This window comes from Trichechus manatus, unplaced genomic scaffold, assembly GCF_000243295.1.
Source record: "Trichechus manatus latirostris isolate Lorelei unplaced genomic scaffold, TriManLat1.0 scaffold00089, whole genome shotgun sequence".
NCBI lineage: Eukaryota > Metazoa > Chordata > Mammalia > Sirenia > Trichechidae > Trichechus > Trichechus manatus.
Window position 1 is genome coordinate 4,739,721 of NW_004444025.1, and position 27,457 is coordinate 4,767,177.

The window sequence follows — 27,457 nt, forward strand, 5'->3', positions numbered from 1 at the left end:
AAACGGGTGTTGTTGACTGGTGGACAGCGCCCCTCTGAGCAGTAGTGTCTGAAACGGGTGTTGTTGACTGGTGGACAGCGCCCCTCTGAGCAGTAATTCAGGGATCCAAGCCAGCTCCATTCTGGGGCTCTGTTGTCTTCAACCTTCACACAAGGTGTTCATTGTCTTCCAACAGAGGCTGTCTGGGGGGGAGGGGAAAGACCACGGGGCGTCTCATGTGGAAGATTTTTATACGCGAGGTGTGGATGTGGCACACATCTCTTCTGTTTTACATACTCCAACGGCAAGAGCTCAGTTATATTGGCACATATGTAAGAGCAAGGGAGACTGGGAAGTGTAGTCCAGCTGTGTGCCCAGGAAGAGACTGGTTGGTGAATAGCTAGCCAATCCCTGCCCTTTTACTGTATGTAGACCTAAGTACATTTGTATTTGGGTGTAAAGTAGCTTTTATAACTTTTAAATAATTAAACATTACTTGTTGGTCAACGTTTTTAATTGTGAGTGAGGCTTTCTTCCCAAATCAGCTGTTTATTTTTGCTGAAAAAGAAGGCGGCTTATAATCTTCATGGATCCCGTAGGAAACGTTTCCCTTGGCTTTAAGCACTCGTTTCCCTAACTCTGTACTTCACTGAGCATTTTCGCAGCTGGGGTAACTACGCACAGTCCCTCTGGAGCTCATCAAAGTTGTTGTCTAGCTGGTCATAGAAGCTGTCTTCTGGTGTTACCAGCCACTCCCCTCTTTCTCCAGGGATTGCTGCTGCCATCACACCAATCCCACTGTAGCCTGGAAAACAAAAGACTAAGAATTCAGGTTTTAGTAACTAAAATATTATCAGTATGACTGTGCATAATCACAATTTTTTTTTCTCTACTTTAGATGAAGGTTTACAGAGCAAATCAGTTTTTCATTAAGCAGTTAATACACATTGTTTTGTGGCATTGGTTGCCAACCCCACAATGTGTCAACACACCCTCCCCTTCTCAACCTGGTTCCCCATTACCACTTTCCTGTCCCCTCCTGCCAGAATTGTATAAACACATTTGGATTGTTTTGGCTTAAGTCCCAGATAAACATGTTGGTTTTGAAAAAATATAGCTATCTTTTAGATGACAACGTTTCAGTGGTTCTGACGATAATTGTAGAACTACTATCACTGTACCAGGTGTCCTTCTTTAAGATAATTAGTTTAAATTATATACAGCTAACGAACTCTCAGTCTCTCTCTCTGTGTACATAGATACATGTGTGTGTTTTTTTCTGATAGTCAAATTTTGGAGAAGTTAAATGTAAGACAAGATTTTATTTCCCCCAAAATTGTTGTCGTTAGTTGTCATCAAGTCATCTTCAACTCATGGCAACCCCGTGTGTGCAGAGTAGAACTGCTCCACAGAGAGTTCAGGGCTGTGACCTTTCGAAAGCAGATCATCGGCCCTGTGTTCCGAGGTGCCTCTGGGTGGGTGCAGACCACCAGCCTTTCTGCTAGTAGTCGAGCACTTAACTGTGTGTGCCACCCAGGAAGCTAGACCCCCAAAATTGGCGATCTGAAAAGGAAGCACCTTAATCTCTTACATTACGAAGTTCTCTCTCAATTATTTTGCTTTTTTTTTTTTAAAAAAAAAAAAAAAAATACTCTTCAGTAAGGAGTAGAAAGCAGAAATGATCCCAAGCAATGCTAGCTTGAAATGCTTATAAAGGTCACCTGATAGAATTGGTAAAAAGGAGTTAAAGAAGTTTTATTTACATAGATTTAATAATTATTCCTTGAATATATGACTTCAGAATTGCCAATAGTAGATATTACCATAAACAGTTTAAAGATTAATCTAAAAAACAGGTAGTAAATAGTTCTTTTGTAAAGAACATATGAAGTAGAACTTACACGGCAAATGAAAAATCAACTTTGCTGATGTTGTACAGCATCATATATGGATTCAGAAAAGTGACGTATCTCAAACAATTTACAAGGAACAAAACCATTGGAAGACTTAGAAAGTAGCTTTGTGATGTCAAAATCATTGTTGGAGATGCAGCTGAAAAGTTTGAATAAATTGTTGCATGAAAGTGAGGTGAAAAGTTGTTTTAATGTTTTATTTTCTGTGTGATTTGGAATTTGTATAAGAAACATCGTTAATAAATTGATGTAAGGTGCTATTTGATCATTTCAGAAGTATCAGTAAGATTTTTAAGTTGACAAGTTAATAAACGCATTAAAGTTTAATGGGTAAGTATGTGTGTTCTGGGGCCAGACTTCCGGGACCGAAACGTAATCTCTGCCACATTTTGGTGTATAATCTTGGCAGATCACTTCAGTTTTCTGTGTCTTAGATTCCACCTATTTAAAATGGGGATACTAATACGTATTTCATAAGATTGTTGTAAGAATTAAATGAGCTATATGCAAGGTGCTCAGAATAGGGCCTGGCACATTAGTAACGGGTGTACAGTTGATCTTATTCTTGTCTTCTCTTTGGAAAAATGGCACATAACCTTACATTTTGGCCTACGTGGTACCTAAATCGGATCACTCACTTTCCTCTCCTTTCTCATCATGATAAAGGACTCCACTTTTCCGTTTGGAAGTGGAGTTGATAAGGGTTAACTTCTACTAAGTGTTTTCTTCCACCATCCAGTAGAGAAGGCTGTTGTAACTAACACCTTTTCTCAGCCCCTTGACTAGTTTCATTTTCTTTAGTTGGAGTCCTGGGAGTCTATTTGTGCTCAAATTATCCCCATTTCATAAATGTAGGTAATAAATTTTAGGTAGATTTTAATTTTCCCAGCTGTAGCCAATGTATACCTTGGCTCTAGAAATGAAGTGTATGATTCATTTATGTGTTACCAACCCTGAAAAACACGAGGATGGATTTTCTGTCCTGGGGAGAGGGCGAGGGCACAACAACATTTCAGTAACTAACTCCAGTACCTAAAGAGTTACGTTTGGAAAGAAAGGCAGGTGAGGTGTTTACTGTTTCTTTAGACAGATAAAAGTTGACCATCTTGTAAAGTGATGTTTAAAAGGAGCTAGTAAATATTACCTGCCTTTTCAAGCTGTAAGGAGCTGTGGTGGCGCAGTGGTTAAGCACTTGGGCAGCTAATTGAAAGGTAGGTGGTTCGAACCCACCAGCCTCTCCACAGGAGAAAGATATGGCAGTCTGCTTCCGTAAAGATCACAGCCTTGGAAACCCTATGGGGCAGCTCTACTCTGTCCTAGAGGACCGCCATGAGTCAGAATGGATTCAGTGGCAATGGGTTTGGGTTTTGGGATTCACACTGTATGGAAACTGGTCAAAAAGTATAAGAACTAGTAGGGCTTGAAAAGAGAGGTGGTAGGAAAGAATGAAAGAGCGGATGATGGAAGGAAGGGAGAGGAGGGGAGGGAGAGAAAAGGAAAATGGTATGTGTGCGCCTGCACATATTCCTGGGATGGGTGTGGGGGTTGCTTTTAAAACATTGCATCCAGTCAGTTTGAGTTCTGGGGTGGCAGAAGGATAGTGTCTGTAACTGGATGACTTGGCCACAAAAGCCCCCTGAGGGAACAGTTCATTAACCCACTGATGCCTAGTCTTAGATTCCAGATACAGGCATTGTAGAGCTGGAAGGACCAGTGCTCACCCAGGTAACCAATAGCTGACACACTTGTGTAGTGATTTCTGCATGCCAGGCACAGCTCGAAGCACCTTATGCCCATTAGTTAATTCACTCAGTCCTCCTATCACAGGCTTTTCATAAATGATGAATGTATGGCCTGAGACTGTGTCTCAGAGAGAGATGGGAAACGTGTAGTACTGTACTCCTCTGACTCCTTGCAGATCTGAAGAGCATGAGGGGCATAAAGAGGACTCAGAACTCCAGTGATGATGTGGGGAAAGCAAGTTTGTTTTGGTAAATTCTTAGTGATGTATTTTAATACGGGGTTAGTTTTTAGTCACTAAGTGTGATATTTAATGTAGTCGGTGGTTTGAGCCCACCAGCCGCTCTGCGGGGGAATGACCTGGCGGTCTTGTGATTACAGCCTTGGAAACCCTATGGGGAAGTTCTCCTCTGTCCTGTGGTGTTGCTAAGAGTCAGAATTGACTGGATGGCGACGGGTTTGGTTTTTGGTTTTTTAGCACTATGGTAAGCTGCCTGGGAGAATTGGATAGAGTCCAACAGTAAACCCAAACCTGTGTGTTCTATTGTAGATATTACTTGAAGTGAAGGGATTCCAAGGTCAGGTTAGTTTGGGAATGTATCAGTTAAATAAATTTCTACTGATGGTTATGGGGGTGGTTTTGGTTTAGTTTGTTTTCGAAATGGGTTTCTCAGAGACCCCAAGATGATAATATGCATTGTGGACCATGAAACTCTTGTTGTTACAAAAGCTGCTGGAAACATAACTTCATACCCACCCTGCCCTAGACACTCTAGTTGGATTGGGAATCTGGTGCCACAGAAGCTTGGTTGTTAGTGATTCCGTGATTCCGAGGGAGAGAAGGAAGGGGCTAGGAGGGGAGCCACCCTAGTCTCTACTAAATTATCACCCATTTGAGGAATTTCACCTGTTCAACGAAATATTTACTTATTGGTATCAGAGACTTCAAGGCATTCATACTCACTGCATTTATGTTCAAAATAGTTAATGAACTTCTAATTTAAAAATGCTGTCAGATTTATTAATAAATCAGTGACTATCAAATGCCTATCATATATGAGACTTAAGTCTTAAGTCTTGTACTTCCTTATTTAAAGCTAATTTTGGTAACATCTCTGTTGCAAAGAATAAAACAAGCTGTTATACAAATGATACCAAAGTTTCATGAAACTATGATCAATTTTAGGTTTATGCTTACTTTATGCATTTAAGCATCTGATTGAAATATTACACTTGTTTCTTATGTATCTAACAGTGGTTGTAGTTACACTATGATTTCATTATTTGCCTAACTGTAGTTTATTACAGTTGTGATTCACAGTATATTTTTAGGTTGCTTGTTCCAGAAAGAATTTGAGAAGTCAAAGATTCATACAATCAAACATTAAAATAAAAGCATTTAAATGATAAAAATAAAAAGGCTAAGTCACAGAAATTTTTGAATTGTATCATTAATGAATTGTTGGGAAATGTATTGTTTAGATATATTAAGATCAAAATGTACATAATGTGTTAACTTCCCTTTTATTATTTGATTATATTTGGATAATCACTGTATATAATCCCAACTTCACAAAATTTTCGTTATTTTTTGAACAGAATTTTTATTACAGATGGTGGCTAGAGTCACACAATAATTCACAACCTCATTTTAATCCGTAATTTAATTAAATAGCATACCAGTAGTTAATTTAATAGGCACTTAGTTAAACCTGGAAAAGTTTGGAATCAGTGAATCTTGAGGTCTTCGGCACGGTGTGCCTTGTTTGTATATCTTACTCAGACATGAATGGCTCTCTCCCGAGGAGGCTCTGTGTCACCCTAAGGCCCGTTGGTGCGAACGTGGCTGTGTCTGCCTCTGGCTCCCAGCCCCACCCAGTTCGTTTGTCTCCTGCAGACTCCATTTCTCCTAAGCATGGGTTCAGGTCTGTCGCATTGGAGTGCTGTGGTTGGGCAACTCAGTGCATTTCAGCACTTTTCCTCTTAGCTGTGTGCTTTTCTGTAACTTCTTTTAGTCTATAACCTTGACTGATACATACTGTTAATAACATTTACTAATGGTGTTATCACAGTTTACGAAAAAATATTTTTTATAGTTTTTTTCTAATGGACTTAAATTTTCTTGGCATCTGTTCTTACATTGCTTAAAGAGACATTTAGTTCATACTAAATTATATATTAAATGCCTCTTTAAGCAATGTAAGAACAGATGCCAAGTTTAAGAAGACTTAAGTCCAAGAGAAAAAAAAAATTATATATACGTTTACTTTTAGTTTAAGATATCATGCTGCTCTTCAAAGAACACGGTGAAGGACAAAAACTGTGTTTGGAAAACTATGTTTAATTTATTCTTCTGTCACTCATAACTCCTATCGCAGTGAATTTTGAGGTAGTTGAAATTAAGTCTGGAACAGGAAACATCTTACTCACCTCAATATTCCCAGCCCCTAGCAAAGTATCTGACATAGGAACTCAATGAGTATTTATTAAATAGAATTGGATTTTTAAAAGAAAAGTATTTCTTCTTTCTCCTTAGACAGTCTATGGCTCTGAACCTAACCCAGTCAGGTAATGATGTTTGTGGCTCTAAGTAGGCATGGATGAGTAGATTATGGTCTACAAAGGCAGGCTCTGTATCTCTCGTCTGTTATGCTTGGTGCTCTTGCAGCTCGCAGTGCTGTCCACACAGTGAATTCTTAGGAAAGATGACCAGCTGATGGAGGCTGAAGACAAGAGAGTCCTATGAGACTTTTCATCAATAGTTTAGTGAGTGAGAATTCATTAGAGAGTTATATCGTCATTTGATGTTATTTCAGTCATTTTTTTAAAAATCGTACTATATGGCACATAGCAACCTGAGTCATGTTTGTAAAAGGTAGTCAATAGAAATCTGTTTATTAGTCTGTTATTACGTGTATTGATTGATGTCGTGTACAATCACCATGCCATAGAGTCATGTTTCCCAGTTGCCTTCTGTGGTTAGTGACTGAATTAAGTTGAAATGTAGCTAGGAAGATGAAGGATAGTTATCCTGGTTTTGAACACATTATTTATTTTAATATCCACTGCCTAGCTGCGTGTAAAAGCACAGTCATGAATACATCTCTGTGCAAACTTCTATCTTCAAATTGTTCCTCAATTATTTCACTAGTCTACATTGTGAATAAAATATATAAATTCTCAATTTAGAGATATTTATTTACATGTTATCTATTGCTTCTGGGGAGATGATTCTTCTAAATTTTATATAATATTCCACAACATCTTCAATTATCAGTTTTAAGAAAACTGCTCTTAGTGAGGTAGGTCATGGTTGCACTGATACCCCACGTTTAAGTAAGCATCTCACTTCTCTGGTCTCCCTCAGCGTTTGTGCTTCCGTCCATTTATTTGACATCCAATCGTATGCCACCTCGTAAATTCATGTTTAAAGCTTTCCATTGTATAAATTGTCTCCCGTGAAGTTAAAAACTTACCTTTCTGAATTGATTTACGTAAATATTGCTAAATCTTACGTACCTGTAGGGGGAAGATGGGACATCATCTGTTCATACAGTCAGGTCTGAATGATTGTGGGATATAAAATCATTCTGTGTATTTGTTTGGAACTTTGAGGTTCAAAACCCATCATCTGATCATTGTCATAAACCTGAATTGTCTCCCTCTTGAGGCATTGTGGGGTTTTTTTTTTGTTTTTTTGTTTTTGTGGGAGGGAGGAAGGGGAGGTTTGAAGGCCAAAGCGGAGAAGGAAATACTGCTAAAGTAAACTCTTGGTTAAATATTATTTTAACAATCAAGCCTTTATTATTATTATTATTCACTAGCTAAAGGGGACCAGTATTCATATGGGTTTGCTGTGAGTTGGAATCGACTTGATGGAAATGGGTGTTTTTGTTTGTTTGTTTGTTTATTCAGGCAGGAAGAGAGAATGTAATCAATGTTGAATAATTGCAGTTAGAATATATCTTGAGATATAATGTGTATTAGCTGTTAGTATAATAAGTTTGATAGTATGGACAAATAAGTGTCTTTTTTAATTCAAAAAAAGCACTGGTAACTTTTAAGAGTGTAAGATTATTAAAGACACTGTTTCCTTAATGCTTTATACACTAACAAATGAAGAAAAAAAGGCTCAGTAAATATTTTTTGAATGAATAAATGTATGAATGTTTTCTTTCTTAATGTGTATTCTCTGATATATAATAATGGGAGGTGAGAGATGGGAGAATATTCTCTGATATATAATATGAGAGGTGAGAGGTGGGAGAATATTCTCTGATATATAATATGAGGTGAGAGATGGGAGAATATTCTTTGATATATAATATGGGAGGTGAGAGATGGGAGAAGTTTTGAGAGATACTATGAATCAGTTTATTTTAATAGAGACTATTTTTATTTAGGGTTTAGAATATGAACAGGGAGAAAGTTCATATTTATGTGTATGTGTATGTATAGACAGTGTTGCCCAGACCTTTCTAGATTGTAAGTTCTTTGAAGGCATTCTTTGCATTCTTTTCTCCACTGCATTTTATCAATTCTAAGATGTTCTTTTTTTTTTTTTTCACATTTAAACATGATTTGGGCATATAAGAACCTCAACTCTGTTTTCTTGTTTAAACTGTTTATTGACACAGTTGTATTCGTGATTGCTAACAAATAGTAGTAAATGAATTCATACATTGATGTATAATTTTTAAAATTGTAGCTCATTGAATTAAATGCTTACCTAAGTAAATGTTAATCAACCAACCCACCTATTTTTGAAGCATTGAATTTAATATTATTTAAGGTTTATTGTATGCCCATATATTTAAACATTTTATTTTGTGATTCTTGATGAATAGGAAAGTATCCAGTAATTTGTGAATTTTAAAAATGAAGGAAGGATCTTTCCTAATAACATTTTTGGGTAAATAGCATGACATAGAGTTTAAATGATAACTTAAAAATGTCTTCTTGGAGTACTTAATTCAGATTGTAATCCTAGTTTTTCCTGCTCCTTCCGTAGCTTCCTGCAGATTTCACAAAACTACACCTTACTGACAGTCTCCACCCACAGGTGACCCACGTTTCTTCTAGCCATTCAGGATGTAGTATCACTAGTGATTCTGGAAGCAGCAGTCTTTCTGATATCTATCAGGTAAGAAGATGTTTTCCTTGTCATTTATTTCGTTTTTATTTATTCCAAAGAGTTTTATGATTCTAAACTGATGAAATCTAAAAAGTAAAATATATGTGTGTATATTTCATGTGCATATAAATACATAAAACATCAATATTTATGCCTCACATAGACATATAGCATGTTCTAGGTCTCCATGAGTTGGAGTCGACTTGATGGCCATGGGTATGCTTGTTTTAGGAAGTAGAATTATTGATTAATTGTACTTCGCTCAGTTCTTACCAGTTTTCGGAACTTTAAATAGAGTGGTTGCAATGGAGTTGTTTCTCTTAACTTTAAATGTTTTATTAATTTGATTGTCGATATACTAGATTTATTAATCTTTCTTGACTAAAAAAACAGGAAAACTTCAGAGTATGCTTTTATGATAAATTTTTTAAAATTAAAGTCTTGACTAGGGCAAAAGAGAGGGACTGTTGAAATTTAATCAATGAGTTATTTTTCTTGTAACTTTTTAAATTACCTATAAATTTAGTTTTGTGTTTAAAATAAATTCTTGGATAGGAAAGAAACTAGATCTATGGGATTCCAAAAATGTCTTACAAACAAAGTAATTTTAACTTTTAAGGAGTAAGTTCATTGGCTTAGAAAATGGAAATTTAGGAAAAATCACTAAAATACAAGAAAAAGACCCCTTTCTGGGCCTTCAAATACAAACTATTAATAATAGGTGGTTTCTAACAAAAAGGACATTATACTCAACTATATAAAGTATAGTTCTTTGCTCCTTTGGAATTGTAACATAAGATGATCATCAGAGTACCTCTCTTTAGGAACATTAAAGTTATTCAAGATCATTAGTGTATTCAGGCAGTGCTAAGTTTCTATTTTTAAACAATTACTAAAAATAGCTAAACAATCGGAGTATTGGCTGAGCAGAACATATTAAGTCCTAAATTTAATAGATCTCTCTAAGAAAATAAATGTTCTTTTATAAAGAGGTAATGTATTAGGTAAATACTTTTCTATACTCAAGGCGTTATAGAGAGCTTCCTGATGAGTAATTTCATATTTTAAGTAGCCCCAATGTTTTGTTACCTGTCTGTCTGTCTGCCTATCTGTCTATCTAATATAGCTAGCTAGGTAGCTATAACTACAGATGGAGTTGTTTGCAAATTATTGACTAGTTAAGTATCTTCTTATTTTGCAATAAGAAATACTTAGCTCTTTAAAATAATTGCAGATTTCTACTTTGAGCCATTAAGTGTTAACTTATAATTAATTCTTGAGGTTGTTTTCAAATATTAAACAAAAACCAAACCCAGTGCTGTTGAGTCAATTCCGACTCATAGCAACCCTATAGGACAGAGTAGAACTGCCCCATAGAGTTTTCAAGGAGCACCTGGTGGATTCAAACGGCCAACCTTTTGGTTAGTAGCCGTAGCATTTAACCACTACGCCGCCAGGGTTTCCTTTCAAATATTAGAGGAGGAGAAAAGGCAATGGACCAGGGTCAATTTACACAGCCCCACATACTGCCAATTTCTAGAAGTTACTTTTTTAAATGTTTGTTGCAAGAGTCTTTATTTTAACAAAAGAATCAACAATATAAGTAAAAGCTACTATGCGTTAGCTTACGTTAATTGAAATATCATGGCAGAGCCCTTGACCGCTAAACTTTGAGATGATCATGCGTTTTGAAGATGTGTAATGGAAACACATCTTGAGATTGTAGGAACTATCACTGCTTTCTTCAAATATCTCCAAACTTGAATGGTGCTCCTTGAAGGTCAGTTGATGATAATAATGAAAGACGCTGGCTGTATAATTTATGAAGACGTATCCTGAGGGGGGTTAACTCTTATATACGATCACCTTGGGATAAGCTCATGCGTAAATTCTTGATGGTAATTCTGCTGTCCCCAGCTACCATCAGAATATCTGAGGCTCCAGAGTGTAGGTGAGAGTTCGTCAGTGCTCCAATGTGGAGTTTGCAGGTTACCATCTGACTTTACTTGAGGTAGAGATGGAAAGACAGCTCCCTGTGTATCGTTTTGATTCATTTAGTTGAGTTTTAAGGCTGTTCATTTCAAAAGTGACGACAGGCATGTATCCTGTAGATTTTTATATCCTTCATAACAAAAAGTTTATAAATGTATCCTAAGTATTGAGTCATTGACTATACTAAACTTAACATTTTTATAGACATTCTCAATAGACCACTTCAGTTATTTTTGAATCAGAAATTCTTAAGGTCAGAAGAAATCTGGCAGATGCACCTGTTCAACTCCTGATCTCGTATGTGAATCCTCTGTTACTTTCCTTGCCATCAGACATCTAGTTTCTCTTGAACACACAGAATGGGTAACTATCTTCCGTGGCAGCCCATTTAATCTTTGTACAATTTTGACTCAAGGGGACGTTTCTTAAGGACTGAAAGTTGTCACATTGAAGCGAGTAGAAATGCTCATGACGTGGACACAGTAAGGCTGAAGTTGTATGCTATGGAAAAGAGAGAAAGGAAAGAGTAATGTTGCTGAGGGATGGGAGGAGAGGAATTTGAGAGCAAAGCAGAATGACTAGTCTTAATAGAACGAACGCCTTTTCTGTTGTAACGGGCAGATTCTGGTAGGTTTGGAATAGGGAGTTAAGGGTATTCCTGTCTGATGGCTTCTATTTTCTCTCTGGAGAGTTGAGTTCATTTGTTAAGCATGAGCAGATTGGAGAGTGGAGAGTTCTAAGGAGAAGGTTTGAAATAGTGGATGCAGAGAGTGTGAGAGCAAATTGACCAGAGAAATTAAGGCTCACTTGATTCCCTCGGCCTCGTTCAGTAGTTTTCTCCATAGTGAAGTACAACGAAAGCAAAGATTTGGCTTCTCCCAGAACTAACTGAGTGTAATACAAAGGCAGATGGAACGACGTGGCAAGCTCTTTCTAGCTGCAGAGCTTTGCTTTTGCAGCCCTTCTGCCTGGAATGTCTTCTCTTAGCTGGGTGCTCTTCTGCCTTGGTTGCCGAGTATCCCTGTCTATTCAGAGTGTTACTCCCTAATGACTTTGTGTAGAGTAGTGCTTACATTTTGGTTCCTGTCCTTTCTAGTACTTTCTTCCCTCCCTGGACTCAATAATTGAAATGACTGTTACTTTGTTTTTCTGTCTACCCCCTACGGTAACATATTCAGGAGAGCAGGGAATTTGTCTGTCTTCACTGTCTCTCTAGGGCCTCATACGGTGACAGCAAATTGTAGACATTCAGCAAAAATGTGTGGATTGAATGTAATTGAAATAATTGATTAAGGAATATAAGCTGGTAATGAAAGACTATGAAGACGGAGTTGAGGTAGATACAGAAGAAGGTAGTAGAGCCTCAAAGACTGGAGATCCTGATTGAGTTGAAAAAGGCTTATTATGGGAGTAGATGGAAGCAAGCTGAAAGAGTAGGAAGTGGTTGGTGAAAAAAAGCAAGAGTGCCTAAATTAGTGATATGAGATACCATTTCCAACCCTGATAAAGTCCAGGATAAATGATGTGACTATCAGAGTGAGTGGCTTAGGTGGACGGAAGTGTTGTTTATTGCCTTCAAGTTGGCTCAAACTCATGTCAAACCCAAGTACAGCAGAACAAAATGTTGCCCGGTCCTGGGCCATCCTCATTCTTAAGTCCATTTTTGCAGCTTTCCGACGTAAGGGGCTCATCTTCCAACACTACATCAAATGACATTCTGTTGTGATCCATGGAGTTTTCATTGGCTGGTATTTGGAAGTAGATCGTCAGTCCTTTCTTCCTATTCTGTCTTAGTCTGGAAGCCCCACTGAAACCAGATATTTGCTAATATTTGAAATATTGTTGGCATAGCTTCCAGTATCACAGCAACACACAAGCCACCACAATATGATAAACTGACAGATAGATGATGGGGGCTGGAAATAGTTGTACACAAATACATAGATCAGGAGAACAGAATTCAAGCAAAATGGAACCCAGGTGTAAGGGTGTAATAATGTAATAGAGGAAACCTTGCAAATCATTGAAGAAAGTGATAGATTATTCAATAAATGGTCTTTGGGGCGAGGGAAATCATTTATAGTCTCACTTTATATCAAAATTAAGATAAATTCCAGATAAACTAAAGAGTTAACAAACTGTTAATGGTTTAATAAGTGACCAAAAAATTTTGAATAAATAATTAAAAGATAAATTAACAAAGATTTAAGGTCAGAATATAACACACTTAGGCAAAGTAAAATGAGAAATACTCAGCTCCCAATATAAAAATATGCAAAGGACAGGAGTAGGTAATTTACAAAAGAGAATGCAAATGTCTGTATCTTAAATAAGATGTTAAAATGTGTTAGTAACTTAGTATATGAAGATATGAAACTCTTTTGCCTGTCAAATTAGCACAAATTTTCTTACGTAAAATAATATTTATAGATAGCCCCTCTTACAGATTCCTGATAGGATTTTAAAGCCTGGAAAGCAACCAACAACCACAGTTTTAAAAACTGTGCCTCTCGTAGGTACATAAACTCTCTATTAAAGAAAAAAGCATTGATAATGTAAAATTAGGGATAAAAAATTATGTTAGACTTAACACAGGCATTATATTTATTTCCAAATATATTTTTATACTTTCCACGTTTGTATGACTTTGTAGTTCTTGGTCACTTGGTCGTCTCACTTAAGTTAGCATCAATAGTTTTTTAAAGCGTTCAACTTTCTAGCCTAAATTTATATCAGACTTGGACTTGCGTGCTGTTTGGGTTGGGCATCTATGTTTGAAATTCTGCACAAATTTTTTTTTACATGAAGGATACTTATTAAGCAGGCAACCTTAATTGTGATGATTTGTGTGGGATATTTAATAATTAAAATGTTCTTTTGCAAATGATTTTAAAATGCTTAATTGTAAAATACATGCAATACTTAATTTCTATTTAAATTAACACTTTACTAGGCTTTATGTCATTTGATATTTCCTTGGTTTTTTAATTTATTGATATCCTTTTTATGTGCAAAATGGATGGCTTAAATAGCTATATTTAGAACGTATTTTGTGTCTTTGATTAAAGTAAGAGCTTTCAGCATTTTTCTGAGAATATTGATTTTTTAATATTGCTATTTAAATATTAATGTGCAACTAAATCTATGTTAGGCTATACATGGGAAAGAAATTTATTTCGTACAGGAGTTACTTGCCTATCTGAAAAATATAAGCCTTTCTCCTTCCTCCAGAGATGAAATATAATCTGATAACTTTTAATATGAAGTATTTAAGTGCACGTATTTATTTAGAATAAAAGATACAGAGACAAACATTAATCGTGGTAGTATTGTAGTTTGAAAAAAGGTAGAAAATGGCAAGTGTTTTCTTTATGTTTATACACAAATAACACATTTTTAATATTTTAAAACTTTTTATCTTGTATAACTTAGCAAAGCGGAAAGCATTTTATTAATTTTTTTCATGTCAACTTCTTTCTTTATGAAAACAGTCTATTGAGAAAACTTTGTGTAATTCCAGCTGATTAGTATTTTTGGTCAATGTGATTTCGAATCCTGGGACAATTACCCATTTTTTTCCTTTCCTTTTCTTTTCTTTTCCCTCCCATTTTTTGTTTATACACTAAACAATTTATGTAATTTCTTCAAGTGTTTTCTCATCTGTGAAAATAGGGGTAATGGTACTAACTTGGTGAATTGATGTACAGATTAATTACTGTGTATTGAAAGCATGAAACGCAGTGCGGGATATGTGGTAGGCATTCAACATGGGGCCACTGTTTTAATAATTTATAGTCAGAGCCATTTGGCCAAAATTTAGTGGGTGTGGTTAGCCTAAGAGAAATTTACTTTACCAGTATGTAAGGGGGTTGATGTTTAACAGAGTTTTGGTTTTTTTAAGTCAAATTCTGTGAATGTAAATTGTGTGCAAGGCTTATTGCTGGGATTAGGGAGAGATAGAAAGTGTGTAAGTACTAAGATAAAAAATACATCCCCTTGAGGAAGGAACTTTTGATCTAGCCCTGGACTGGCTTTTTCCCCCTTATATGACCTGAGAGTTGTCCTATATATACTGAGAAGATATGTCTCCAGTTTACAGATAATAAAACTGGGCTCATGGAAGTTACGTGACTTGGCTAAAGTCACATAGTGAATGGTAGAGGTGGGATTTTTTGGTTGGTTTACCAGCAAATATAAATTCAGTGACTGGAAGGTCTCAGGCATTTTTCTTAAGAATAGTAATCCCTTCTCCTGCAGACCAGTTTATATTCACTTAACTCTGCTCAGTCTCCAGCCATCTTGTTCACGAGTCAGATGTATTATGAAATTAGTGGATTCCTGAAAAGTTGTTTCATGAGTTCTATTGAAAGTGTATTGTTGTTAGTTGCTGTCATGTCGATTCTGACTCATGGTGGCCCCGTGTGTGCAGAGCAGAACTGTTCCGTAGGGTTTCAAGGCTGTGACTTTCTGGAAGCAGATCGCCAGACCTGTCATCTGAGGCGCCTCTGGGTGGGTTATAACCGCCAGCTTTTTGGCTGATAGTCTAGTGCTTACCCGTTTGCACACCCAGGGACCCCAGAATGTATTATTAAAAGGAATTCAGTAGTATTTTAAAATAAAATGGATTACAGAACATATGATTGCATTTTAAATGAAAATCATCCTCCAAATTACTGGTTTAGTGAATTTTATTTTCTGAACAGTTTCTTTCTTAAATAATAGAACGCATAGAACTGAAATCAAAAGCAACCCATGATTGTTACATGGATGGGGCTGGGTCGGTTTTGGAGAGCTGAGTCCAAGTAATGTTTGGAAGTCTTTTTGTTCTTTTTTAGACTTAAATATACTTCATTTAAATGATAATGATTTCTTTGGGATCATATAAAATATATTTTTACGTTTTAGCATATGTCAGATATTAAAAAAACTTTTTTTAAAGCTTTAGTAATATAAATATATTATTTAAATAAAAGGTTTTTAGTATTCCCCCCCCCCCCATCTGCAATAGTGTCGCTTCTCTGCACTAGGCCAATGTTAAAGGATAAGTATATGGAGGACTGATTGCATATTTGAGAATATAAGATGATGAGTAACAATCTTCAATGGTAAGATGAAACTGGGGTAAAATCATAGCAAGCATTAGCAAATTGTCACGTTTCTAGACTTCAGATATAAGGTGGTGATAACAACAGTGTTGACCTAGTTTTTTTGATCACAGCCTTGGTATTCTGCATCATCAAGTTCTACTTCAGTCATTCTAGAATCTACTGATAATTCTGTGAATTCTGAATTAAAATTAGGAGACGCTGTGTTTCAGAACTTGCCACAGTTCAGTCTGTCTGCCTCAGTAGCTGTGGTTCAGTGCTCTTCTTCTTGGAGCACCTCTGCTCATAATGGTCTCACCCAAACAGTGATTCTGAGAACATTGTTTCAAGGACTTTTAGAAACATTAGGTTTTATGTCAACGGTTATTAACCTCTTAGGCTTTTCTTATCACGAGTGTATTTTAGTTTAGGAAATTAAACCTAAAGAACCAAAAATCTGATTAAAACCGATTGTTAAACTTTAGAAAATATTAACACATGCTTGTATTACTCCAAAATGTAGGGTTAAATCATATGTTCTATGATAGAAACCAAGGCTTTAGAAGGGTGAAACTTTGTTGATAAGAAAATAGCAAAATTTATTCTTTAAATGCTGGCTTAAGCTAAATTACAGAAAAGGTATAGATCCTTATGTAAGTCACATTCATATTTAAATATCTGCTAAAAGAGCACGTTGTGGTTAAGGCTCTGTAGCCAGAATTCCTGGGTGCTAATCTCGATTCCACAGTTTATCAGGAGTATGACCTTAGCAAAATAATTTCTCGGTAGCTCAGTGTTTGGAGAATTACAAAAGTTAATAATGGACTGATCACACAGGATTGTTTTAAAGACTAAATGAGTCAATACAAAGCACTTACAGCAGTTCCTGGCACATTGTAAGTACTCAGTGTTAGCTTATTATTACTACCACATTCAACATTTTATATTTTTATGTTTTATTTTTTTAAACCTTTACCTGTTCTTAAAAATAAAATGTTTATAAGGCCTTTGAAAATCTTTTGGCGTTTGAGTTATTTGAAATGGGGAAACTTTCCATGTTTCTACACAAAGTTAATAATTTTATTAACATCTTACTAGATATTTTCAAGAGTTTAATGTTTTATCTGGAAAACTGTTTATTTGTATGTTCAAGATTGAGATAGTTAATATTTAGTTGAATTTATTCTTACTCTGCTTGAGCAGTTAGTAAACTCTGGGTACATAATGTTGAATAAGACTAATATACATAAATACATATTGTTGAGGTGTGATTATCATGAAATGGTCTAAAATGGCTTAAACCGATCTCATATTCAAATGGCCTAACAGAAGAGGCAACCTTGAAATTTGTGATTCTGTTGACTGAGAAAAAGTTCAGATACTAGAGTACATCTTAATAACTTGAAATATGATTGTTGATGCAGTCAGCTGTGTTGATGAATGGGAAGAAAGACTGTCCCCTGTAAACACAGGGTCTCCTAAACTCTTTGTCCATTTATATTTCAGGAGTGTTCATTGGGATCATAAAACAAATTCTCAGTGCTTTTGTTTACACAGTTACCAAGCTACCTTTGATCTGTGGTTCATTTTCCATAAAGTCCGTCCAATAGGGGAGAAATGATTCAGGCTTCTTGGTACAAATAAATTCACACCTACTCTTTTGAAGAAAGAATTGTTTGGAATTAATGATTACCCTTAAGCTCTTGTTGTTGGTAGGTGCCGTCGAGTCAGTTCTGTCTCTTAGCGACCCTGTGTACAACAGAACGCAACACTGCCAGGTCCTGTGCCGTCCTCACAGTCGTTGCTGTGTTTGAGCCCTTTGTTGCAGCCACTGTGTCAGTCCATCTTGTTGAGGGTCTTCCTCTTTTTCACTGACGCCCGATTTTATCAAGCATGATGTCCTTGTCCAGGGACTGGTCCCTCCTGATAACACGTCCAAAGTACATGAGACGAAGTCTCACCATCGTCACTTCTAAGGAGCACCCTGGCTGCACTTCTTCCAAGACACATTTGTTTGTTCTTCTGGCAGTCCATGTATATTCAGTATTCTTCGCTAGCACCATAATTCAAATGCATCCATTCCTCTTCGGTCTGCCTTATTCATTGTCCAGTTTTCACATGCATATGAGGTGATTGAAAGTACCATGGCTTGGGTCAGGCACACCTTAGTCCTCAAAGTGACATCTTTGCTTTTTAACACTTTAAAAAGGTCTTTTGCAGCAGATTTGCTCAGTGCAGTACATCGTTTGATTTCTTCACTGCTGCTTCCATGGGCGTTGATTATAGATCCAAGTAAAATGTAATCCTTGACAACTTCAGTCTTTTCTCCATTTATCATGATGTTACTTACTGGTCCAGTTGTGAGGATTTTTGTTTTCTTTATGTTGAGGTATACTCCATACTGAAGGCTGTGGTCTTTGATCTTCATCAGTAAGTGCTTCAAGTCCTTTTCACTTTCAGCAAGCAATGTTGTGTCATCTGCATATCGCAGGTTGTTAGTGAGTCTTCCGTCAACCCTGATGCCGCATTCTTCTTCATATAGTCTAGCTTCTCGGATTCTTTGCTCAGCATACAGATTGAATAAGTATGGTGATAGAATCCCATCCTGATGCATACTTTTCCTGATTTTAAACCATGCAGAATCCCCTTGTTCTGTTGGCACAACTGCCTCTTGGTCTATGTACAGGTTCCCCATGAGCACAATTAAGTGTTCTGGAATTCCCATTCTTCACAATGTTATCCATAGTTTTGTTAGGATCCACAGAGTCAAATGCATTTGCATAGTCAATAATACACAGGTAAGTATCTTTCCAGTATTCTGTGCTTTCAGCCAAGATCCATCTGACATGGGTAGTGATATCCCTGGTTTCATGTCATCTTCTGAACCCAGCTTGGATTTCTGGCAGTTCCTTGTTGATGTACTTACTCCAACCATTTTTTAATTATCTTCAGCAAAATACTACTTGGGAGTGATATTAATGATGTTGTTTGATAATTCCTGCATTCTGTTGGATTACGTTTCTTTGGAATGGGCACAAATATGGATCTCTTCCAGTTGATTGGCCAGGAAGCCATATTCTAAATTTCTTAGCATAGATGAGTGAGCATCTCCAGTGCTGCATCCGTTTGTTGAAACATCTCAGTTGGTATTCCATCAGTTCCTGGAGCCTTGTTTCTTTGCCAATGCCTTCACTACAGCTTGGACTTCTTCCTTCAGTACCATCGATTCTGAATCATATGGTACCTCCTGAAATGGTAGAACGTCAACCAGTTCTCTTTGGTACAGTGAATCTGTGTGTTCCTTCCATTTTCTTTCGATGCTTTCCTGTGTCATTCAATATTTTGCTGATAAATCCTTCACTATTGCAACTCAAGACTTAAATTTTTTCTTCAGTTCTTTGAGCTTGAGAATTGGCAAGCATGTTCTTTTCTTTTGGTTTTCTTACTCCAGGTCTTTGCACATTTCATTGTAATACTTTTCTTTGTCTACTCGAGTTGCCCTTTAAGGTGTCGTCTTCAACTCTTTTAGTTCATAATTTCTTCCTTTCATTTTAGCTACTTGACGTACAAGAGCAAGTCTCAGAGTCTCTTCTGATACCCATTTTGGTTTTTTCTTTCTTTTGTGTCTTTTTAATGACTTTGGTTTTCTTCATGTGTGATGTCCTTGATGTCATTCCACAACTCATCTGGTCTTCGGTCATTAATGTTCAATGCGTCAAATCTGTTCTTGAGTTGGTCTCTATATTCAGGTGGTATGATACTCAAGGTCGTGCTTTGGCTCTCTTGGACTTGTTTTAATTTTCTTCAGCTTCAACTTGAACTTGCATACTAGCAATTGATGATCTGTTCCGCAGTCGGCCTCTGACCTTGTTCTGACTGAAGATATTGAGCTTCTCAGTCATCTCTTTCCACAGATGTAGTCAATTTCACTCCTGTGTTTTCTGTCTGGAAAGGTCCATGTGTGTAGTCGCCATTTATGTTGTTGAAAAAGGTATTTGCAATGAATAAGTTGTCGGTCTTGCAAAATTCTGTCATGCACTCTCCGGCATAGTGTTCTATCACCAAGGCAATGTTTTCCAACTACTGATCCTTCTTTGTTTCTAACTTTTGCATTCCAATCACCAGTAATTATCAATGTATCTTGATTGCATGTTTGATCAATTTCAGACTGCAGAAGTTGGTAAAAGTCTTTAATTTGTTCATCTTTGGTGTTAGTGGTTGGTATGTAAATTGGAATAATAGTCTTATTAAGTGGTCTTTCTTGTAGGTATATGAATATTATCCTATCACTGACAGTGTTGTACTTCAGGATAGATCTTGAAATGTTATTTTTGACAATGAATGCAACATCATTCCTCTTGTATTTGTCATTCTCGGCATAGTAGACCATATGATTGTCTGATTCAGAATGGCCAATACCAGTCCATTTCAGCTCACCAATGCCTAGGATATCGATCTTTATGCAGTCCATTTCATTTTGATGACTCCCAATTTTTCTAGATTTGTAATTCATACATTCCGTATTCTGATTATTAATGAATGTTTGCAGCTGTTTCTTCTCATTTGGAGTCATTCCACATCAGCGAATGGAAGTCCCAAAAGCTTTACTTCATCCACGTCATTAAGACCGACTCTACTCTGAGGAGGCAGCTCTTCCCAAGTTTTATTTTGAGTGCCTTCTAACCTGAGCGGCTCATCTTCCAGCACTAAATCAGACAGTGTTTTACTGAACATGAATATAAGGTTTTCCCTGGCCAATTTTTCATAAGCAGACCCCCCACGGCCTTCTTCCTAGTCTGTCTTAGTATGGAAGCTCTGCTGAAACCTGTCCGCCAGGGTGATCCTGCCGATATTTAAAGTACTGGTGGCGTAGCTTCCAGCATCACAGCAACACGTGAGCCACCACAGCCAGACGAACTGACAGAATAGTGGTCCGCTTAAGCAGTTCTTTTGGAAAAATGGGGTGAAAATAAGTACTTTCTTGTTGTTTAGTCTACTATGTTTCAAATGCCATATGCAACTGAAATAAGAAATTAAAAATCACTGAGATAAAATCATTAATCCTGACCAAAAATTTAGTAGGAGATAAAGTGAATCATATTTTGTTGAAGAAATTCTTTTTACAGTGTCTGGTATATAAATATTTTGTTGGATGTTGAAAACATCTAACCTATTTACACAATAATAAATGTAACAGAAATTAATATTTCTTATCTATTTTTTACCCCAAGAGTTTGATTTACTTAAAACAGTTAATTTTTTTTCTTGTTTGTTTGTTTTCAAGGCCACAGAAAGTGAGGCTGGTGATATGGACCTGAGTGGGTTGCCAGAGACTGCGGTGGATTCTGAGGATGATGACGATGAAGAAGACATTGAGAGGGCATCAGATCCTCTGATGAGCAGGGACATTGTCAGAGACTGCCTAGAGAAGGACCCAGTTGACAGGACAGATGATGACATTGGTGAGTTTGTATGAGAAAAATGAATCTAAGACCAATTAAAAATAGTAGCCATAGAACCGTCTAATATAGTAGGTCTTGGAACTAGCAGGGGGCAGTGGTGGTTCAGTGATAGAGTTCTCACCTTCCATGTGGGAGACCCAGGTCCATTTCTGTCCAGTGCACCTTATGCATAGCCGCCACCCATCTGATAGTGGAGGTTTGTGAGTTGCTGTGATGCTGACCAGGTCTCAGTGGAGCTTCCAGACTAAGACAGACTAGGAAGAAAGGCTTGGTGATCTACATCTGAAAATCAGCCATTAAAAACCCTATGGATCACAATGGTCTGACCCCACTGTGCATGGGGTGATCATGGGTTGGAGGCTGACTCAGTGGCCACTAAGAACAGCAAAAGGAGTATCAGGCTTTAAAAAGTCATTAATTTATTAATTTCCTTTGTGTAAACGGTAACATTTGTTGAAACAAATTTGAAAAAGTCAGTTTTATTCAGTCAGTAACTTTCAGAGTCTACAAATAATGTTGTAAATGAAACTTCCTAATAAAACCCTCTTTATCTTCTGCATAACCTCTTTCTTAACCTAGTTTGCGACAAACAAATGCTCTGCGTTAACTGTTTCCAGATAATGAACCTCTAGATTTCCTCTGGGATAAGGAATTTAACTTCTTCTCAGATACCCACCCCTTCATCCTCTTTATTTTCATCCATTGCCCCTTTCACCTCCCTTCACAGAGGCACCTGGTTCTGCTGCTTCATAAGTTGTTGAGGGTTCTAGAGCGTAAATTGGAGGGATTCTCAGTTTTACCCCCGAAGGCTTAGGGTTTCACTGTCCTAATGTCTGATACAACATGCTCATCTGATAAACAGTCTCAAAAATTGTGTTTCATTTCCCTGTTCTCTTTGTCTTTAGTGACTTAAAAAAAAAAATCTTTGTTTTAGTTTCAAAGAAAAAACGAAATTATTCCCTCTTAATTTTCCATCTTAATCCAGAATCCTTGCTTATAGTTTGTGTGTGTGTGTGTTTTTTAATTAAACATTCTTATGAACAGATTGATTTGGAAGTTATTCTTTTGTAAACTTATGTGTCTTTCTTTGAATCTGTTCATTTTAAAATAGTTATGGAAAAAATGGTGATTGCTAAAATATGTGTGGCCTATCTGTCGTTCCTGGAAATTTGAGACTTTAGCTTCATATCTGAAGAGACTTCTCTCCTAAAAATTCTGGAAAGCAGGAACTATGCTGATTCCTACAAATCAATGAAAAACTGTCTGAATTATTTTTCATGTACTTGTCACTATAGGAAACCCTGGTGGCATAGTGGTTAAGAGCTATGGCTGCTAACCAAAAGGCTCGCAGTTCGAAGCCACCAGGCACTCCTTGGAAACCCTATAGGGGCAGTTGTACTTTGTCCTATAGGTCGCTATAAGTCGGAATCAACTCAATAGCAATGGGTTTTTTTGGCTTTTATCAGTGTAATATCCATAGTAAATGAAATTTCCTCAGATAGAAATTCACTTGCAAGCAGTAGTGATTCTGGATGATTGCTGCTGTCAGATATACATTTTTTTAAAAGTAATAAACCATTAACATCAAAGATAAGGCCTAATGAGTGTAGTTCGGTCTCTACAAGATCTTCAAAGATCTTGTATTCTTCCTTCTTCAAAATTAAACCAAACATAGGAACTCTTCAGCTCTTTTGCTGTTATCCTTGTTAAATTTCACCTTATACTCCAGTTCTTAGCTGAAAAAGACGCTTTTGTATGAACTATGAACATCTGTATGATTGATGCCTTCCTTAAAGGCCTTTTTTCCAACCCACCTTCCTCCACCCGCATAAAAAATAGTGTGTGTGTGTGTAAGTGAAATCAAGTGAAATTGCTAATGTTTGATCATTTTTATGAAAACTGAAGGGAGAAAATTTATTTAATAAATGCCCTATTATTACTTATCTTTTCTATTATAAATGGTGCTAATATTTACAACATTCTGGCTAAACCTTTGCCTGTACCTTTACTTTCTTCTTCCTTAGGAAAAGCAAAGTTTTCGAGTTTTGATTTACATTGGCAGGTTGCCCTCCAGAAAAGTCGAATTAATTCATATCCTACAAGTTGTGCTGAGAATGCCTGGTGCCTCGTAGCCACCCTCTCTTAATAGTTTTTAAAAACCAAACCAGCCAAGGTTTTTTATTTGTGGTTTTATTTGGATTTTTTAAAATATGCTTTACGTGAATGAATTTCTGTGTTTACTGGACATCTGTACCTTTCTTTGGAAATACCTCCTTGTCGCTTTTCCTCTCGTATGTTTGTCTTTATATAAAATTTTATATATAATTTCTCATGATATAAACCTGTTTTTTTCTTAGATTGGCGGTTAGCCTGTTAGTTTTAAGCAGCCTCCTAGATTTTTCTCTAATGATTCAAAGCTTTTATCTGTTTAAAAATAAATGTCTTATTCCATATATAAGTTAATTTGTTATATGATGAACCAGTCATCTAATTTTACCCTAAATTGTTCACCAGTCCAACTACTATTTATTGAATAAATTCATTCTTTCCCATTGAACTGAAATGCCAACTTTATCAGATATAAAATTATATTATGTGTCTGTTTTTCTACTATGTATTCTGCTTAAGCGATCAAATTCTACGTAAGTATGACAGCTAAGGAGCCCTGGTGGTGCAGTGGTTAAGAGCTCGACTGCTAGCCAAAAGGTCGGCAGTTCGAATCCACCAGCCGCTCCTTGGAAACCCTATGGGGCAATTCTGCTCTGTCCTATAGGGTCGCTATGAGTCAGAATCAACTCGATGGCATCGGGTTTGTAACAGGTTTTGACAACTAGATTTCTCTTTAATCGGGACCCAAAGAACCGATACTTAGGTCGTGATACTTAAGTCAGCGGTGGAGCTGAGACAAGGGCCGCGCGTCCACGTGCATTCCCAGAATGGTGCAGAGCGCAGAGTGTAGGCTCTAAGCAGACCTATTTCTGAGTTTTCAACGTTTGTTCCAGTAAAGCCTAGATGTATGGATGTGCAGTTGAGTACCCAGAGGGTATTTATATAGCATTCACCTTGTCCACGTAGTTTTGATAGTTAATGTGTTCATGTGCGTCAGAACTCCAAATTGTATAGAAAGGAATTGTATACAGAGGAATCCCATTTCTACCCCTTTCCCCCCACCCCCGTAGGTAACTATTGTTAATAGTTTCTGATTTATTCCTACCTTTTTTAATCCAAGCAAATGCACATACATACGTACATAGACATTCTTTTTATGTGTGGTATGTGTGTGTATGTATGATGTGTATTCTTTTTTCTCCTTTCACACCTTCCCACACTTATCTAAAAGTATGATTGCTGAATCCAAGGGTAAATACATCTGTAATTTTGTGGTTGGCTGCTGTTGAGTTGGCCCCTGACTCATGATGACCCCATGTATAGAGTAGAACTGCTCCATAGGGTTTTCTTGGCTATAGTCTTTACGGTAGCAGTTCACCAGGCCGCCACTGGGGGGCGTTCTAACCGCCAACCTTTAGGTTAGTAGCTGATCACAAACGATTTGTGCCACCCAGGCTCCTGTAATTTTGTTAGCTGTTGCTAAGTTCCTGTCCATAAAGGTTGTGGCATTTTGCAAGTCGCCAGCAGTGTATGAGCGTGCCTGGTTTTCCACAGCATCGCCAATAGGAAAAGTGATCGAACATTTTTCTTTTTTTTCCCCAAACAGAGAGAGGAAAAAATGGTATCTCAGTTTTCTTTTACATTTGTCTTACATATTGTAAAAATTTTTAATTGATTGATCCATGGAAAATATTCTTCGGCTTCTAAGTTCTGGAATACCTCCTTCATTTATTAAATTTTGGAGTGACCCTACTGACTTTCTGGAAAATTCTCAAAGCTCTATTTTCCCATTTCAGCCCTTGATAAGCCTTCATAAGATCACATCTCATTTTCAGGAGAAATTCTCCTTTTGAAGTTTAGTAATTCCTTCAGTGTCATTAGAATTTGAATTAAAATATATACTATTGTTTCTGACTCAGCAAGGAAATGTACAGTGACAAGAATTCTTTGTGTATCTGCAAGAAATTCAACTTGTATCGAAGATACTTAAAATAATTGTATTTTTCAATAGGTAGAATTATAGGACATTTATTTAAAAAGAAAGAGCCTTAAATAATTCTTTTTGAATACTTGTTTTAAATAAAAGTTATAGTTTTGACAAGGAGTATCTTTTGCTTTTCAGAACAACTGTTGGAATTTATGCACCAGTTGCCTGCTTTTGCCAATATGACGATGTCTGTGAGACGGGAACTCTGTGCTGTGATGGTATTTGCAGTGGTGGAGAGAGCAGGGACCATTGTGTTAAATGATGGTGAAGAGGTTAGTAACTGTTTCTACCACTCAGAAGGTTTCTGTCTGAGAATCTGTCAATAGAGCAAATGAAGAAACACCCAATTCTTATTTCTTCATTTAAAAAAACAGCAGCAGTAGGTTTTTAATGAATCAAGAATTACGATATACTTGTTACGCCAGTGTATCCCAAATCTACAAGTTCTCCATTATTTATGGTATTTCAAATGATATTGATACTTTTTGATATATTAACTTTTTTTAAAAAATACTTTCTTGTGTTTAAGGTGAAAGTTTACACAGCAAATCAGCTTCCTATTTAACAGTTTCTACACAGATGATTCAGTAATATTTGTTACATTTTTCACAATGTGTCATCGTCATTCATTCCATTCTGGTTGTGCCATTTCCAGTATTCTAGTTTCCCTGTCCCCTTACCTTCTCATCTTTGCTTTAGAGTAATTGTTGATCATTTGGTCTCATGTCGATGATTCTTTAAAGGAGCTCATTACTCACGAGTGACATTCTTTATTTAATGAGCCAATCTGTTACTAAGCTAAAAGGTGGCCTCAAGGGGTAATTTCAGTTTAAGGTTTACAGAGCAACTTAGGGCCATAGTCTTAGGGAGTCTGATAGTCTCAACCAGTCTATTAAGTCTGGACTTCTAAAAAATTTGAATTCTGTTCCACATTTTTCTCTTATTCTGTCAAGATCCATTTATTTATTGTGGCCCTGATCAGAACAGTCAGTAGTGGTAGCCGGGCAACATCTAGTTCTTCTGATTTCATGGTACATGAGGCCATGGTTTGTGTAGATTATTAGTCTTGTAGACTACTTTCTTCTCTGAGTCTTTGGTTTCCTTCCTCTTTTGTTCAGGACTAGTAGAGACCAGTAGTTGTATCTTAGATGGCTGCTCGCACACTTTTAAGACCCCAGACACTGCTCATCATATTGGGATGTAGAACATACACTTTATGAACTGTATTATAACAGTTAACTGAGTTGTCCCACAGAACTATGGTCCTAAATCTTCAAACCCAGAAAACCAGTCTTGCAAGGTGTTTGGTTATGTCTAAGAACTGTCCGTAACTATGTCCCTTTTGTGGTTTATTATATATATGAATATACATGCACACACACACACCTATATATACACACATACCTATGGTACATTAGCTTTTGAGGTTTCATATCTTTTGTGTCATAAATGTAATGCCTTTTAGAGACAAAAGGGCCACATAGACCAGAGAAACCATCAGTCTGAGACCAGAAGAACTAGATGGTGCCTGGCTACCGTCAGTGACTGCCCAGACAGGGAACACAACAGAGAGTCCCTGATGGAGCAGGAGAAAAGTGGGGTGCAGAACTCAAATTCTGGTAAAAAAGACCAGACTTAATGGTCTGACTGAGACTGGAGGAACCCCCAAAGCCATAGCCCCCAGACGCTCTATTAACCCTGAACTAAAACCATTCCCGAAGCCCACTCTTCAGGACAGAGTAGCCTGGATATAAAACATAAAATGATACTCATGAAGAGTGTGCTTCGTAGTTCAAGCAGATACATGAGACCAAATGGGCAGCTCCTGTCCGGAGGTAGGATGAGAAGGCAGGAAGGGACAGGAGCTGGTTGAATGGACACAGGAAACCCGAGGTGGAAAGGAGTCGTGTGCTGTCACGTTGTGGGGATTGCAACTAACGTCACGTAACAATACGTGTGTACATTTTTGTAGGAGAAATTAACTTGAGCTGTAACTTCCACCTAAAGCACTATATATATACATATATATATTATTATATATATATATAAATAATATA

At 37.0% G+C, this 27,457-nt stretch overlaps 1 protein-coding gene across 3 annotated transcripts in view; it reads left to right on the top strand.

The window, feature by feature from the left end:
- RAPGEF2 (Rap guanine nucleotide exchange factor 2) overlaps positions 1-27,457 on the top strand; it is a 314,468-nt gene that overhangs the window by 233,520 nt on the left and 53,491 nt on the right. For all 3 annotated transcript variants that reach the window (XM_023736619.1, XM_023736618.1, XM_004382053.2), the window contains 3 exons: positions 8,644-8,775; positions 21,127-21,304; positions 25,536-25,672. In XM_023736619.1, the coding sequence (XP_023592387.1) occupies positions 8,644-8,775; positions 21,127-21,304; positions 25,536-25,672 (447 nt within the window). The remainder of the gene's footprint in view (positions 1-8,643; positions 8,776-21,126; positions 21,305-25,535; positions 25,673-27,457) is intronic.